Raw genomic sequence first — 15,971 nt, 5'->3', positions numbered from 1 at the left:
CCTTTCTAGTTGTGTACATTGTGTTCCTATTAATTCAGTCAAAAATTGAATTATACTCATTGGCAAACAAGCAACACAATATCCTCATTAGAACTGTTAGGCAGCTAATTTGCTAAGCCTTTTCTTCCACTTATCACAGAGAGCTGTATTCCAGTCCCGTCACTCACCTTCTTCCTGTTCTAAACGTATGCGGTTAGTATTTATAATCTAAAAATAGGATTTAACAGTCGTTGATACCAATTTCATCCTTTTCTTAGTTCTCATTTATTTTTAGTTAAACATTTTTATTAATTACTTCCTTCTCCTTGAAACTATCTTCACTTGGCTTCCAGGGCACCACACTTTGCTGGTTTTCCTCCTACCCCACTGGTTTCTATTTTTTAGTTTCTTTGCTCATTTCTTCTTACCTCCCCAGATTCCAAATGTTTGAGTATCCCAGGTTTCAATCCTCAGACCACTATCTATGTTCAGTTAACTGGATGACCTCCTGACCTTAATACCATGTATGTGTTGATGACTCCCAAATATCCCAAGTGGTCTGGACCACTCCTCTGACCTTAGGCTTGTATATTTTTTAAGTCATTCAACAAATATTTATTGAGAGGCTACTATGTGTCAGACACTGTTCTAAGCCCTGGGGACAAAACTGACAGAAAATACTACCCTTGGGAAGCTCATTTTATACAACTTGCAATTCATTATCTCCACTTAGATGTCTAACAAGCACCTTGAATTTAACGAGTTTAAAACTGAACTCCTAGTTTTCTGCCCCACGTGAGCTCTATCCACTGTCTTCCCCATTTCTATAAATTCGGCCACATTCTTGCAGCTACACAGGGCAAAAATCACTGAACTATTATTTACTCCTCTTTCTCTCACACCTGCATCCAATCTATCAGGAAATCCTGTTGGCTTTCCCTTCTGAAGATTTTCAGAATCCAGCCACTTCTCACCACATTCATGGCTACCAGCCTGGCTCACCCATCATGATCTCTCACTTGAATAATTCTTTTTTTATTTTTTTAACATTCTTATTTATTATTGAGAGGCGGAGAGAGACAGAGCATGAGCATGGGAGGACAGAGAGAGAGGGAGACACAGAATCCAAAGGAGGCTCCAGGCGCTGAGCCATCAGCACAGAGCCTGATGTGAGGCTCGAACCCACAAACTGCGAGATCATGACCTAAGCCAAAGTCGGACACTTAACCAACTGAGCCACCCAGGCGCCCCTCTTACTTGAATAATTCTAACAGCCTCCTGATTGACCTCCCTGCTTCTACCTTGGCTCTTCTAGAGCTTTTCAACTAGTTAGCTATAGTGATTTTTTTTTAATGTCTTTATTTTATTTTGAGAGATAAGAGACAGAGAGTGAGCGGGGGAGGGGCAGAGAGAGGGAGACAGAATCCGAAGCAGGCTCCAGGCTCCGAGCTAGCTATCAGCACCGAGCCCAGTGTGGGGCTCGAACCCACGGACTGTGAGATCATGACATGAGCCAAAGTCAGATGCTTAACTGACTGAGCCACCAAGGCACCCACTATAGTGATTTTTTTTTTAAACCTAAGCCAGATACATCATTCATCTGCTCAGAACCTTAAAATGGCTTTCCTTCTCACCCAGTAAAATCCTTATAATGTCCTTACAATGGTCTGTAAGATCTTACCTGGGCTTCTTCCTGGCCTCTCTGACTTCATCTCCTGTCTTCCACGCACTCAATACTTTCTTTTAAGGCAAAGTAAAGTTTTCAGGTGCTGCGCAGAAGTATTGATGGTCCAGTTACAGTTTTCCCTAATTGAATCTGGCTGTTAATGAGCAGAAATTAATGGACCACTAAGATCCCTAGTCCTAGAGAACAAACCAAAACACTTTAAAATTCGGTAAAATTGAGATCTCAGAATATAATATATAAAGTTTCAGACCTGAGTTCCCATATCTTCCATGTATTTTTAAAAGAAAATTTTGTAACTTAATGTCTGATATGAATAAGGCCTTTTACATTTTCATTATAAACATTTAGGCTTAAAGTGATTATAACTGACAGTTAAGACCAACAGGAGCCAGTGGCCTGTTCATGGACAAATTATCTGTAATTCAGACTAAATCAAAAGTAAACATTCCCTAAAGTCCTTTCAGGTCTACATTAGTCCTGTGGAAGCCAAAGGCAGTAGACAAGTCCTCTCCCTGCCTTTCTGTCCTGTGAATTCTGTAAGCTCACTTTAAAATGGTCTTTTCTGTGAAGCAATATTATATGCATTTTGAACCATTTCCACATCTAAGTTATCAAGTGCTTATTTAATTCATTCTTCCAAATTATCGTGTTTATTTCATCAGGAGAATATTGCAGAAGAACCTGAGATGTGTTGTTGTATAGTTTACGATTAGTATTTTCCTAAATAATATTATGGAGAAAGGAAGAAAAAGTAGTCTGATGACCTTCACTTTTTTTTTTTTTGTCTGCATTTGTTCTCTTGAAGAAGTAGTAGCAGTGAATTCGTGTCATCTAAAAGTTTAGAAAGATTATGAACAGGGGCGCCTGGGTGGCTTAGTTGGTTAAGCGTCCGACTTTCGCTTAGGTCATGATCTCGCGGTTCATGACTTCGAGCCCCACGTCGGGCTCTGTGCTGACTGCCAGCTCAGAGCCTGGAGCCTGTTTTGGTCTGTGACTCCCTCTCTCTCTGACCTTCCCCTGCTCACGCTGTCTCTCTCTCTCTCTCTCTCCTAAAAATAAATAAAAAACATTAAAAAAAAAAAAAGAAAAGAAAGATTATGACACATTGTTTTTTTTTTTTTAATGTTTTACTTATTTCTGAGAGAGAGAGGGAGACAGCGTGAGCAGGGGAGGGTCAGAGAGAGGGGGAGATACAGAATCTGAAGCAGGCTCCAGGCTCTGAGCTGGCTGTCAGCACAGAGCCTGACGCAGGGCTCGAACCCACGAACCGTGAGATCATGACCTGAGCCGAAATCGGACGCCTAACCAACTGAGCCACCCAGGTGCCCCAAATATGACAAATTGTTTTAAGTGATGAAGTTCTATTTGTGAGTATCTACATTTGAATATGCTGATAATTAGTTTAAAAACAACACAGGCAGTAAGGGAAAGGCCAGCATTCTGAATCACAGAGCAGTAAAACTGCTGTCACCAGCAATGACATCACTCATCCCCAAGGTTCAAAAAGCCTATTGGAAATTAACTTTAGGAAGAAATGTCTTCTGGCTTGCCATTGGTTCTAAAAGGCAGTCAGTGTTAAGCAAGCACAGACCACTTTTTGGAGCTTATGTAATAAAGTCAGACATATTAATCTCTACTCATGTCTCTAGTCAGGGTCTGACCCCAAGTTCTTATGGCCACAATGGAAGAAAGGAAGGAAAAACCAACTGACATAAGCTAACAGTTTGTGTAAAGGTTCAGATATGACTAAAAGCAAACATCATTTCTCAACTTTGTGTTTTTATTGAGTCCCATAAGACAAAAAGTATCTCTCCATGATGATACAAGATTACATTACAGGCCCCATGTACTTTAGCAGTATTCAATTAACACCTCTGATATTTGACTTAAGAAGAGGGATGGAGAGAAAAGAAGAGGTCACCTCCTGTTTAGCCTGGATGCTTTGGTCCTCAAACAAAGCATTGCCTTTAAAGAGTCTAAAGTCCCCGTGGTACCCTGTCTTTTCCATGGACAAATGTGTATGACCTAAAACATCTCAACTAATCTTCGTGTGAGCAGTGAATGGGTTTAATACCTTCCCTACCAACCATGAAAAACTAAGAGTGAGATGAGGTAAAAGATGTGAGTGAATTTAGCAGATCCTGTTATAGAACAATGAAAGGACAGCATTTCCTAAGACAGCTGCTTTCTTGAGAAGAGAATAAGATACATAATGTTATCTCACATCCTTAGCAATATCAGAAATAGTGCACATTCAAGAAATAAATACCATGGTTATGAATAAAACTCTTCTTTGATGAACTAGTACCAAATGAAAATGAAAAAATAATCCCTTTGGAAAAAACAAGTTATGAGTTAGAAAACTAGACAAGATACTAGACACTTGCCAGCCAGCACTTCCACATTCTTATTTAATTAGTGGCATCTCTTTTTTCTTTTTTTAAGTTTATTTATTTTGAGAGAGAGAGAGAGCACAGCAGGGGAAGGGGTGAGAGAAGGAGAGACAGAATCCCAAGCAGGCTCCACACCATTAGCGAAGAGCACGATGCAGGGCTTGAACCCACAAACTGTGAGATCATGACCTGAGCTGATCAAGAGTCAGGCACTTAACCAACTGCACCACCCTCATCAGGTGCCCCTAATGAGCAGCATGTCTTCAGTGTTTCTGGGTTAATGAGATAAGCACAGATCTTTAATGCCCCTCTCACATTCCAGATTGCATCTGAAAGGAACAAAAATGAAGCTATGGAGGTGAGTGTAGTGAGGATTTGTATTCATGTTAAAAATAGGGAAGAGTATCGTAAAGGAAGATACTGAACAGGGACTCGTAACTTCTCTTCCTGAGAAAAAATTGTGTCCATGAAAGAAGATGCGTGGCCCACTCAGAACAGCAGGGAGAGGCCTGAGGATTTGTACAGCACAAGTGGCTATAGCAGCTGCAGACCTTGAATCTCTCTGATTTAGACCCAATGGAGAAAAAGTAAGAGCTTTTTTCCAAGCGTTTCAGCAAAAGAATCTCCCTCCATTGTGACCTGTGCCATCCCTGGGCCATACTGAACAGCCAGAGGAATAAACTGTGCCTTTTATTACCTTAGGTCCTTGAGTCAGAGTGAATGGGGAAGGGGCCCACCTGAATGAAGGATATTGGTTATAAGAGAGAGAGGTAGATCCTCAGAGAGAAATTTGGGTGTAGTTTCTTTAAAAAAAAAAAAAAGAAAGAAAGAATGAACGAATGCTTGGCAGCCACATTTATTATAACTGCAGGCTCTTGGTCACTCAGTGCTTGATATAGACCTGATTCAGGAGTGAGGTGGCTTTAGCAAACCCTTGCTGGCTCTACTATTGATTTTAGGAGCTCATTTGCCACTGCTATTGCTTCTTATTCATCCATGGCTCTGCCCACCAGTTACTAAGCTGACTTCATGGTGATTTCTATAAAGCTAATCCAGCACTTGCTTGTTCTTGAGAGTCTGGCCCCTACAACATGTCCTGCCATATTCCTTGATGATGGAACCATGCTTTGAAAAGCAGGTGAAGTGTCTCCCCACCACATTTACCAACACATCACTAAGCCCATTTTTTTTTTTTTTTGAGGACTCATATTTTCCTGGTAGCTGCCTCCCCTGAGAAGATCCCCTTTGTGTACCCAGAAAGGAAACTATGGGATTTCTGACTTCTGAGTCCCAGTAGCTCTCATGGACTCTGTCCAGTTTGCCTAGACCTAGACCCTAAGCAAAGTGAACCTCCCTAGGCTGCAGAGGACGAGAGGGTGGGCTGCAGGCTCAGCACTGATCGCAGAGTGCTCATTTGCCACTCCTGCAGTGGTTGCGTCTGATGGGGGGAGGGGGAGGGCAGGGGAAGGCTGCATTTATTCCTTGAGGTTTCTTGTTACCTTATTATACAACTCAGATGGTTTGTTTTTAACGGTCTGCTTGTCTTGTTCCATTTGACCTATAAAAATGCTAACATCCTTTAAGTAGATTTCTTTTAAAGAGTTGAATGTTTCTTTGTCAGGTCAAACAGCGTATTTGACAATAATCGCCAGGATCCCACAGGACTGACTGTGGCTCTTCAAGCCACAGACCTGGCTGGAGTTCTGCACATGCTCTACTGTGTCCTCTTCCACGGCACCATCTTGGACCCCAGCACTGCCAGTCCCAAGGAGAGTTACACTCAGAACACGGTCCAAGTGGCCATTCAGAGCTTACAGTTCTTCAACAGTTTTGCAGCTCTTGATCTGCCTGCTTTCCAGGTACAAGCATTGGTTAGTGAGGTGTTAACCAAACAAGAGTTAATGTTTTAATGTAGATAATGATGTGAGGTTCCTCTCCCCGATTGGGACATATGGAGAAAACTACAATAAAGGAAATCACAATACACACCATTTATTAAGCTACTATCTTCTGGGAACTGTTTTAGATACTCTACATATGCTTTCTCATTTATTCTCATGATAGCCCTGCAAGATAGTATACCCATTTTGCAGATGGGAAATTTAGCAGTTAAATAATTTGCCCAAGTTTGCACATGGCTGTGCCAGGCCTGGTACCTATGATTTTCTGACCCCAAAATCTGTGCCACTCTACTACTAAATCTTCTGTGTTGATTTCTTCATGGAAAGGCATTATTATTCCATCAACTTTTAAATATTAAAGAAAGTTTTACATAAATAGAACCAAAGTTAGATAAATTTATTGATATGACTTCCTATGATTTAACTGATTTGTGTCCAGTGTAAAGTGCATGTATAGTTGTATGTGCACACCTCTATAAATTAAGTTTTTATAGCAAACGAAAGAAAAATTGCTTTATGCTATAACACCAGACTGTCAGCTTAGGAATAGATTTTTTTTCATGTAGGAAATTTAATTTTCAAAAACACTGAACCTTTGGAACAGAGCAAGCCCCAAGGAGTAGACTTTCTCTTTCAGTTTATTAACTGTCAAGTGATTTCATTAAAAAAGGAACAAACTTGGCAGATGATGAACCCATAATTTAGATAAATTGCTTTCCTCAGAGGGAAAAAGGTTATAGAGATATAATGTATGAAAATGGTGGTCTTTGGCCATTCCCAGCTAGAAGAAACGCTTGTTTTCTAGCTGATGACAAATGTGGAATTCTTGTCTTCCTGTCATTTTGTTCACAACAGGAAATTAGTGAGTAAGTTGTAACATTGGATTCAATATCTTTCAACTTGGTAGAGTTAGTTTATCCATCACAAGAACAGAACTCTATTTAGGACTAATGCATTTCAGTTTCCAAAGCAAATGAACACTATGGCTTTAGATGGTAACTACATAATGTGTAAAGTTCTGAGAGTTTACACGCACACCTAAAATAGTAGATATCTGCTCCAGAAAATCCAGTGATTCTTGCCTCTGGATTGAACATAACATCTGTGCTTTATGCAGACCCAGGCCCATTGTGTTCTGTGTGGAAACAGCTTGGAAATCAGGAGGAGACACTAAGTTTTCATCCTTAGAACATGAAGACCAGCAGTCTACCCATCAACTAGTCCAACTAGAGTGATTTCCTTTGTTACCAGGGATTATGAAAAGAAAATATCTAAAAGCTATCTCTTAGCATCCAGTTTTATAAGTCTTCTGACCAGGATTTATATTGCTGCAGGGTGCTCCACATCATAAACAAAAGCATCTGTATTAAGTCAGCCGTTCCATCAGCCTGTCTGGAGTGTCGGAGCCCAGATCCACGCGCTCCCCACACCATACCTGTAAACTCACAGCCTGGTCAGCCTCACTCAAACAGAACACCACTGAACTCCAGCCAGCCCTGCTCCCCTAATGGCCTTTAGGCACAGTGGCCAATAATGTTAGAAAAATCAAAAGCTTATTTCTAGCACAAATGGCAAGCTGACATAAAGAGCAAGGTTGCTCCTCTCCAGCTTCTTGCTGCATCCAGCCTGAAATGTACCCCCTACTTGAAAAAGCAGCAGGGAAGATACCAGAGTGACTCAAAAGAGTGTTCAAGCCATTCTGTTTTTTGTTTTATTTTGTGATGTTTATTTATTTTGAGAGACAGAGAGAGAGAGTGTGCATGCAAGCAGAAGAGGGGCAGAGAAGGAAAGGGAATCCCAAGCAGGCCCCATGCTCTCAGCACAGAGCCGCATGCGGAGATCAAATTCACAAACCCCATGAGATCAGAACCTGAACAGAAATCAAGAATCGTTGCTTAACCGACTGAGCCACCCAGGCACCCCTGTTCAAGCCTTTCTTAGAATCAGATGCCCTGCCTCCCAAGTAGAATGCCCTTTCCTGGCTGGTTCCTAATAGTTCTCCAGCACCTTTGCTTCTTTCCTCTCTGTCCCCCTTGAATCTCCGTATTTCTCTTCAGTCTCTCTTTCCTTTTCTTTTCCTCCTGTTTTCTTTTATCTTAGTCAATTTGGGCATCATTGTTTCTCATTCTCTCCCCAGACACTGTTCCCAGGTACTCTTTTCCACTTAACAAGTGCCTGGACCAGGAAAGCTCACAGGGACCTCCCCCTGACTGCCATCCTTTCAGTACTCAAGTCCAATGTGTGTCTTTGTTACTCCTCATCAGCATATGTGGGCACCCTCATGCCCAGAGTTTCTAGTATCAGAGCCTTTAATACATCGACCCATGATTACCTTATTGTTCCAGTTACTTTTATGGAAACAAAAACTTAGTTGACAACAACCATTTTATTATGATTACAGACTCTATGGGTCCAAAATTCAGGCAGGGCTTATCACAGTAGGGGTAGCTTGTCCCTACTCTCTGATAGGGCTTCAGGTGAGAAGCTCAAATAATGGGGGGCGGGGAGGGGCAGGTTGACACAGATGGCTGGGAGCTAATATTATCTACAGGCTCCTTCACTCTTCTGTTCAATGCCTGGGATTACTTAAAGCCTAGGCTCACCAAGGACTGTTGGCCAGAAACACACATATCAACCATACTCTTGGTTAAATCCGTCATAAGCCTTCTAGATTCAAGGAGAGAAGGCATAGGCCCCACCCCTCAGTGGGGGCACTGTCAAAGATTTATAGGCAATTTTTGAACCACTGCACTCTGTTTAGCAAGCTAAAGTAAATCATCCACACAGATATCATAGATGTAGATGGATATCTGATCTAGCATGTAATACTCAAGTAAATATAATACAAATATATAACACTTGCATTATAAAGCAATGAGTGAGTTTGAGGAAAAGTACTATTTTTATGATAAATATGGTCAGAGAAACTCATGTTCTGGTTCATCGAGACAATTTACATGTTAAAAGTGAGAGTTTTAGAACCTCTGTTAATTAAAGACAGGAAAAGAGATTTTAGGTACAGCATGGATCTGACCTCAAGAAAAAATCTGGGAGACAGTTTATGAATTGCCTGAGTGGGTCAAAGGAACTGAAGAATAAAATTGAAATGAGATAAATGGTCTGACCTGCTAAACAGGATGATGTAAGACATGTTGACCATCTGAGTCCCAGTGCATCACAAGAATGCAGGGCTCTAGTAGGCATTCTACTATCCATTGAGCTCTGCATCTGGAGTCAGGCCGATGTGACTGTGAGCCATTATACCACCAAGTGTTGTGACCTTAGAGAAGTCATTCGAACCTTTATGGGCTCAGTTTCTCATCTGTAAAACAGAGATTAAAAACACCTACCTCACAAGTATGAGGATGAAATGAGATTATGTAAAGGCACTGTCCTAGCTAGAACATAGTAGGCCCTCAAGAAATGTGGACTGGGGGTGCCTGCGTGGCTCAGTCATCTAAGCGTCCAACTCTTGGTTTCGGCTCAGGTCATGATCTCACAGTTCATGGATTTGAGCCCTGTGTTGGCTGCTGACAGTGCAGAGCCTGCCTGGGATTCTCTGTCTCCCTCTCTCTCCCTCTCCTCTGCTCATTCATATTCATTCTCTCTCTCTCTCTCTCTCTCTCTCTCTCTCTCTCGTGCTCTCTCATTCTCTCACTCTCTCTTCCCCCCTCCCTCCCTCTCCTCTGCTCATTTTCTCGCTCTCTCTCACTTTCTCTCGCGCTCTCTCTCAAAATAAATAAGTATTAAATTAAAAAAAAATTTTTTTAATGTGGACTGACTCAGCTTCTGAAGATGAATAATTTACCCAAACTGTTTTGCAGAGATTGATTCAGAAAGTTAACTTTTGGATGCAGCTTCCCCAGTGCCCCTCCACAATTGGGTGAAGCCATAAACCTAGGCACTTGTTTTGTGTGGAACCCGTCATGTGCTAGTAACAAAAGGTTATCCACTAGAATATTTTCTTAGCTTGTTCCATTTCATTGTATACTAATAAGGCTGTCAAAATATTTTTCCCCCTTTAGCAAAGAGTCTAATTTCACTGTGAATTCATATTGGCACAGATGGCCTTGGATCCCGGATATTGTATATTGCATACACTTTGACAGATTTTACAATTGAAGGTGGTCTCAAGAAACAAATCAATGTACTGACTTGGCAATTAATTCTGGCTAAAAAGGAAATATAGTTTCCTAGAAAAATTGGTTTAATTTTTATATTCAAACTTACATGCCCCTTGACCTGCTCTTATCAGTGAAGGTTAAACAGAGGGCACTGGGTCACAGCATGCTGGACACAACTAATTAAATAAGGGCCAAGCTGAGAAGGTGTCACTACTTGATTTAAAGGAACAGAGCTCCTCTGAAGCCTCTTTGGGGCTTGAAAAACATTTTGTCTCAGGGCAATGAAACCGAGACAGAAGGCACTCTTAAAATTTAGCAGTAATTTTATTTAAGCAATATTCACTAACAGGACTGTGTTTCACCACTGTTCAGCAAAGTGAATTCATTGAAACTTCCAAGCTGCGATGTATCTGACCTGGTTCAAGGCCGCCAAGACCTCAAATCAAGAGATGAGTTTAAAACATTGCCTTTTCCCACAGCCCGGCAGTGGGGCTTCATTCCAGTGTCGGCTGCGTGTGTACTCTGTAGGCTTCGCCTCTCCCCTTTGCCCTCCTGTCGCTCTGTCTGTTTGACATGTTTATTAAATAGAAGCTTCAGGCTGCACAGACAGACTCAGGCTCTCCTCCCGCATCGCCCACAACAACAGCCCTTTGCCTGTCTGGGGAAAGGATCCCAGAAGCCTCACAGTTGGGGGGGCTTCATGGTTTGTTTTTTTGGGGGGGTCAGGGTTTTGGGTTGTTTTACATTCCTTTGGGAACATTGGGTATATAGAGCTGTTTCTTTCAGTAATAACCAGTTGTTATTTATATTGCTTTCCTGCTTGCACATAAGTAAATAATTAGAATTGTATTTTTATCCCTGTATTCAATAAAATATTTTCTCCTTCAGAAAAAGAAAAGTATTAGAAGTTAGCTAAATGGTAGATTCACAGGAGAATTTTAGCATTTTTATATTTTTCCAAATAGAAAACTTTTTCATGAGAAAAAATAACTTCTTACAAATGGAATAAATAACTATGCTTTAGGTGGATAGTGTCTTGATCCATGAAGTAAGTATTTCTCCATGTCTCTTTTCAGGGTAAATGTTGCATTGCTTATGGTTGTTTATTAGAGCAAGAATTCCCAAACTGAACTGTCCAGCACAGTGCTCTAGAATTTCCCTATGCTTGTCCGGCACCATGGCAGAAAGGACAGAGGGTCCAGTCTTGCTTTGTGATTTGCAGCCCTGCCTGTCCCTGGGATGAGGAGTTCTAACTGCTCCTTGTCTTCGTCAGTCTATTGTAGGGGCAGAGGGCTTGTCCCTTGCATTCCGGCACATCGCCAGCTCTCTGCTGGGCCACTGCAGCCAAGTCTCCTGTGAAAGCCTCCTTCATGAGGTCATCGTCTGTGTGGGCTACTTCACTGTCAACCACCCAGATAACCAGGTAAGAGGCCCTGGACAGTTCCTCAGGCTGCTCCCCCAACACTGAGAGTGTGAGGTATTGGATTGAGAAAAGGCAGGCTAGCCTGCTGGAACCCATCTGTCTAGCATGAGGCCCTTTAACCAGGCTCCAAGGACACCTCTCTACCTTATTCTACCCAAAGAGATTTGATCAGCACTAGATGTGCACAAAGGCCTCCTTTTAGAGTTTTAAAAATAAAATATTTTTAGTAAAATATTCAGTACACAGGATCATCTATTCCCTCACCAAAGAGGTTCTGATGTTCTATCCATATATTTGTTTCATTGTGATGAGATAGAGTGCATCTTTCAGTTTGGGTCACTTTGCAGATGGCATTAGAGTCGGGTGCTTTATGAAGCTGCTCATGTCACTTGGCTTCTACCTAGGTGCTTCGGGGTACTAGGTGGTGGTGGAGGGGTCCCAAGAAGGCAGGACTTGGGCTTCTCCCCCTTGAGTCACTCAGAGTGCTTTTGCTTTTAACTCCTTATATTATGTGGTTTCCAAGCAAGATTTCATTTGTAAATAGGGTTCTGCTACTCTAAGAAGTTGGGAAAATGGTGTTACTGATTTTGTAAAACAATAATAATAATGAGCACCTTATTTCTCTTCATTTTTAAAACCAGAGTAATGGCATAACTAACACATCAAATAGTAGTTCCTGACAGCCTCATTTATCTAAAACCTTCTGCAAACCTCAACTGTATGGATTCTAGCTGAGAAAAAGGCCTCTGGACAACCCTTAACCCTCACTTCAAGCTTAATAAGTTTTATTTTAGGCACATCTCTCACAAGCGTGCTTACTAAGTTTATTAGCCTGCAGCAAACTAGACCAGGGCGGGAGAAGGACAGGAGTTGGTTCTAGTGACAAAGCCAAGTTCAAGGTGAGAGCGGGAAAAGAAAAAATAAAAATAAGGCAGGGCTGAGAACTCAGAAACCACAGCCATCTGGATAAAAGGGACACTAAACCCTGTATTTATTTCTGAGAAGATTCTGGATGCCCCCAGTGCTAACCTTCAATGAGCATGGAGGCGAAATGTATTTTCTTTGCATTCCCTTTGAAGAAGGTTGAGGAACATGCAGTCCATTCTAGAAAGAATTCCATGATTAAAATATAGAAAATGTGGGCCAGAATAAGTGTCATACATAGAAAAGCTCCTCTTTTCCAGACACTGGTGCCAGAAGGATGGACCTTTTTCACCCCCTCTCCACTACGGGAACATTCTGGAGATGCTTTCCCCTTGCTAACACCCCCAGGTACTGATGCTTTGTCCTTTTTGTGGACCAGACCCAGCAGGTTCATGAGTCTCTTATAAGCCATATTATACAAGATTAATGCCACAGTAAATTTAGTTAACATCTACCAGTGCACATAGTTACAGGTTTTTTTTCTCTTAGGGTAAGAACTTTTAAGATCCACTATCTTAGCAACTTTCAGATGTATGTATGAAACAGTACTCGTCATCATGCTGTACCCTACGCCCCCAGAACTTAGTTATCTTAGAACTAGAAGTTTGTACCTTATGACCACCTTCATCTATTTCACATCCCCTCCCCTCCATGAATATTTTACATAGTTGAGATCATACTGTTACATACATATCCTACTTTATACATACATATCCTACTTTATACACTTAACATTACAGGTCTTCCTCTACTTACACTGGGGTTATGCCCCAATAAACCCATCAAAAGTTGAAAATATCTTAAGTGGAAAGTGCACTTAATACACCTAGCCTATTCTCAGGATGCTCAGAAAACTTACATTAACCTAGAATTGGGTAAAATCATCTAACACAAAGCCGGTCTTCTAGTACAGTGTTGAATATCTCATTTAGTTCATTGAATACTGTAGTGAAAGTGAAAACCGAATGGTTTCTGGGTACGGAATGTGGTTAAGTGGATCAGTTATTTACCCTCATGATGGCGTGGCAGACTGGGGGCCAGCTGGGAGCCGCCACCACCCAGCATCACCAGACAGTATCATATTGCTAGCCTGGGAAAATATCAAAATTCAAAGTACTGTTTCTACTGAATGTGTATCACTTTGATAAAATTCAAAAATCATAAGTCGAACCATCATAAGTCAGGCACTGTCTATCAAAACCATCCTTTGTGAATATCTATATTGAAGTGTAGTTGACACACCTGTTGTGAATATCGTTTTTATTGGCTGCAGGGCTTTATCCTGTGTAGACAGCCCCTGGTTTCCCACACAATTTCCTGATGTGGTTTTTTTTTTTTTTTATGTTCATTTATTTGGGGGGAGGGCACAGCGTGAGCAGGAGAGGGGCAGAGAGGGGAGATAGAATCCCGGGCAGGCTCAGCACAGAGCCCAATGTGGGGCTTGAACTCACAAAACTGTGAGATCATGACCTGAGCCCAAATGAAGAGGCGGACACTTAACCAACTGAGCCACCCAGGTGTCTCCAATTTCCTGTTTTATACTGTAAGTTGTTTATCACGTATCATGACACTATCTTGGACCTCTTTACGGTCATCAGTGGGTGTGGTAGTATTTTGCTGTGTTAACAGTTCTGCGGCAAGAGACCAGCTCCTTCAGCACATCCACGTTTGGGGATGGTTTGAAACTTTGCTTAAGCCAGCTCTGTTGTGATGAATTTGCTGAACTCAGAATTGTGTGGGATTTCAGAGAGTTTTTCTACCAATGCCAGATCACAGACCGATCCTTTCCTGCAGATAAAGCACACCTCCTAAGTATCTGTGGGTTCACCAGAGTGAACGGGAAATAGGGTCAGGGGAACCAGCATTTGGAGATGGGCACAGCAGAACTGATTAGGACTTGGTGACAGTACAGTGACTGGGCACGTTGGGACAAGCGGAAACAGACTAAAAGGGCAGAGAGAGCACCGGGCAGCACAAGCAGGAGACAGATGCGCTATGGCTTGTTTTCTGGGGAAGAAGACACGGCAGTATTTGGAGATCATTGTTGAGAGGTGAGCTCACTTAGAGGAAAAAATTAGAAAAGGGAAAAAAGCCAGATCTTCTGTTTTGACATCTAGCCTCCCAGAAAGATTGAATATTAAACTGGACATCTACTTCTGACTTGAGGCAAGATCAGAGAAGTCAGTTCAGCCCTGAGGCAATTGATGAAAAGCAATAGTCCATGAGAAGAAAGAATGTGATAAAAAGTAGAGGAGAAATCAGAAATCGATAGAATTATAGTAATTGTCAAACACTGAGACACTGCCTCTTACGGAGATGTGGTTTCTAAGCATAACCCCTGATAGTTGTAAAATTGCTGATACCGTTCTTCCCATCTGGTGTCTTTTGGACCTCGTTAGCACTTCAGCGAGGCTGGAAGTATCAAGATGTAGTTCTGCCTCACATACAAGTGAGGGATCGGGAGTTGAAGAGGTGAAGTAAGTTCCCTGAAATGATATAAAGAAAACAATGATATAAAGAAAACTTTAGGTCCTGGGATGGTATAAATGAGTGCGTTTCATTAACACAAAATTGACCACAGTCTAGCAAATAGAAGACCTGGGTTCTGGCCCCTGCTCTGCCACAAGCTGTGTGATCTTAAATAAATCTTTTTCCCTCTTCAGGCTTGAGCATGTATATTGTTTCTGGAAATGACAGTGGTGATAGTGCACAATATTGTGAATGTACTTAACGCCACTTAAAAATGGTTACAATGGTAGGTTTTATGTTGTATATATTTTACCACAATAAAACAATATTAAAAAAAAAGGGGATTGTTCTATATGATCTCCCTTGTGAATTCCATGTGTCTGTGATATTTAAAGGGTAAGATTAGAACCACAGACAGACAAGCATTCTGATCTCATGGGGGCTCCAAGCCATTTTGTGGTTTTTCAGATGCTCCTTGCCCTACTCTGGATCCTGTCAGCACCAGACGGCTTTATTAGCCGCCTGCCCACTCCATGGCAGGGAATCCTTAAAAGCTGCATATACCCTGGCTGTCCGTATTAATAGAGGGGCTCCACTGACAAACCAATAAGCAGAGACTTACAGGTGAGATGTCAGGTGCCTTGCTCGGTGAAGCCATCTCTAGCCACAGTTGTTTCACCCACATCAAAGAGTTGTGCTCACCAGCTCGTGGCTGGGCTCCATGCCCTCCGGCTGGATGGCAGGCAGGGGCTAGGGAGGGGAGAAATAGCCTCAAGCTTACCAACAGGATAACTGCTCATATCCCAGTAGAATTGGGGAGTTTTCTGTAACTAAAAAGCTGATTGTTTATTTCATTCTAAAATCTTGTTTTACTGAATTCCCTTTCAAATCTCCCCAGTAATTTGTCAAGTGAATGTTTGCTAAGGGGATGTGGTAAATGCAGCTTTAAGCTCTCATCTTTTAAGGTCATAGATCATGGCAGCTCCACCTGGAAGGGCGCTGAAATATCTAGTCCAGCTGCCTCATATTACAGGTGGAAAAATTGAGGCTCAGAGGAAGGAAAGGAATTGC

The 15,971-nt window shown here is 41.8% G+C and overlaps 1 protein-coding gene across 2 annotated transcripts in view; it reads left to right on the top strand.

Annotated features, from left to right (window-relative positions):
- The window catches only part of SCAPER (S-phase cyclin A associated protein in the ER), a 488,585-nt gene that overhangs the window by 446,002 nt on the left and 26,612 nt on the right, over positions 1 to 15,971 (top strand). For both annotated transcript variants that reach the window (XM_077780475.1, XM_077780477.1), the window contains exons 28-29: positions 5,681 to 5,918; positions 11,358 to 11,507. In XM_077780475.1, the coding sequence (XP_077636601.1) occupies positions 5,681 to 5,918; positions 11,358 to 11,507 (388 nt within the window). The remainder of the gene's footprint in view (positions 1 to 5,680; positions 5,919 to 11,357; positions 11,508 to 15,971) is intronic.

This window comes from Crocuta crocuta, unplaced genomic scaffold (assembly GCF_008692635.1).
Source record: "Crocuta crocuta isolate KB4526 unplaced genomic scaffold, BGI_CrCroc_1.0 scaffold310, whole genome shotgun sequence".
Classification (NCBI taxonomy): domain Eukaryota; kingdom Metazoa; phylum Chordata; class Mammalia; order Carnivora; family Hyaenidae; genus Crocuta; species Crocuta crocuta.
This window is presented reverse-complemented; position numbering and strand designations above follow the sequence as displayed.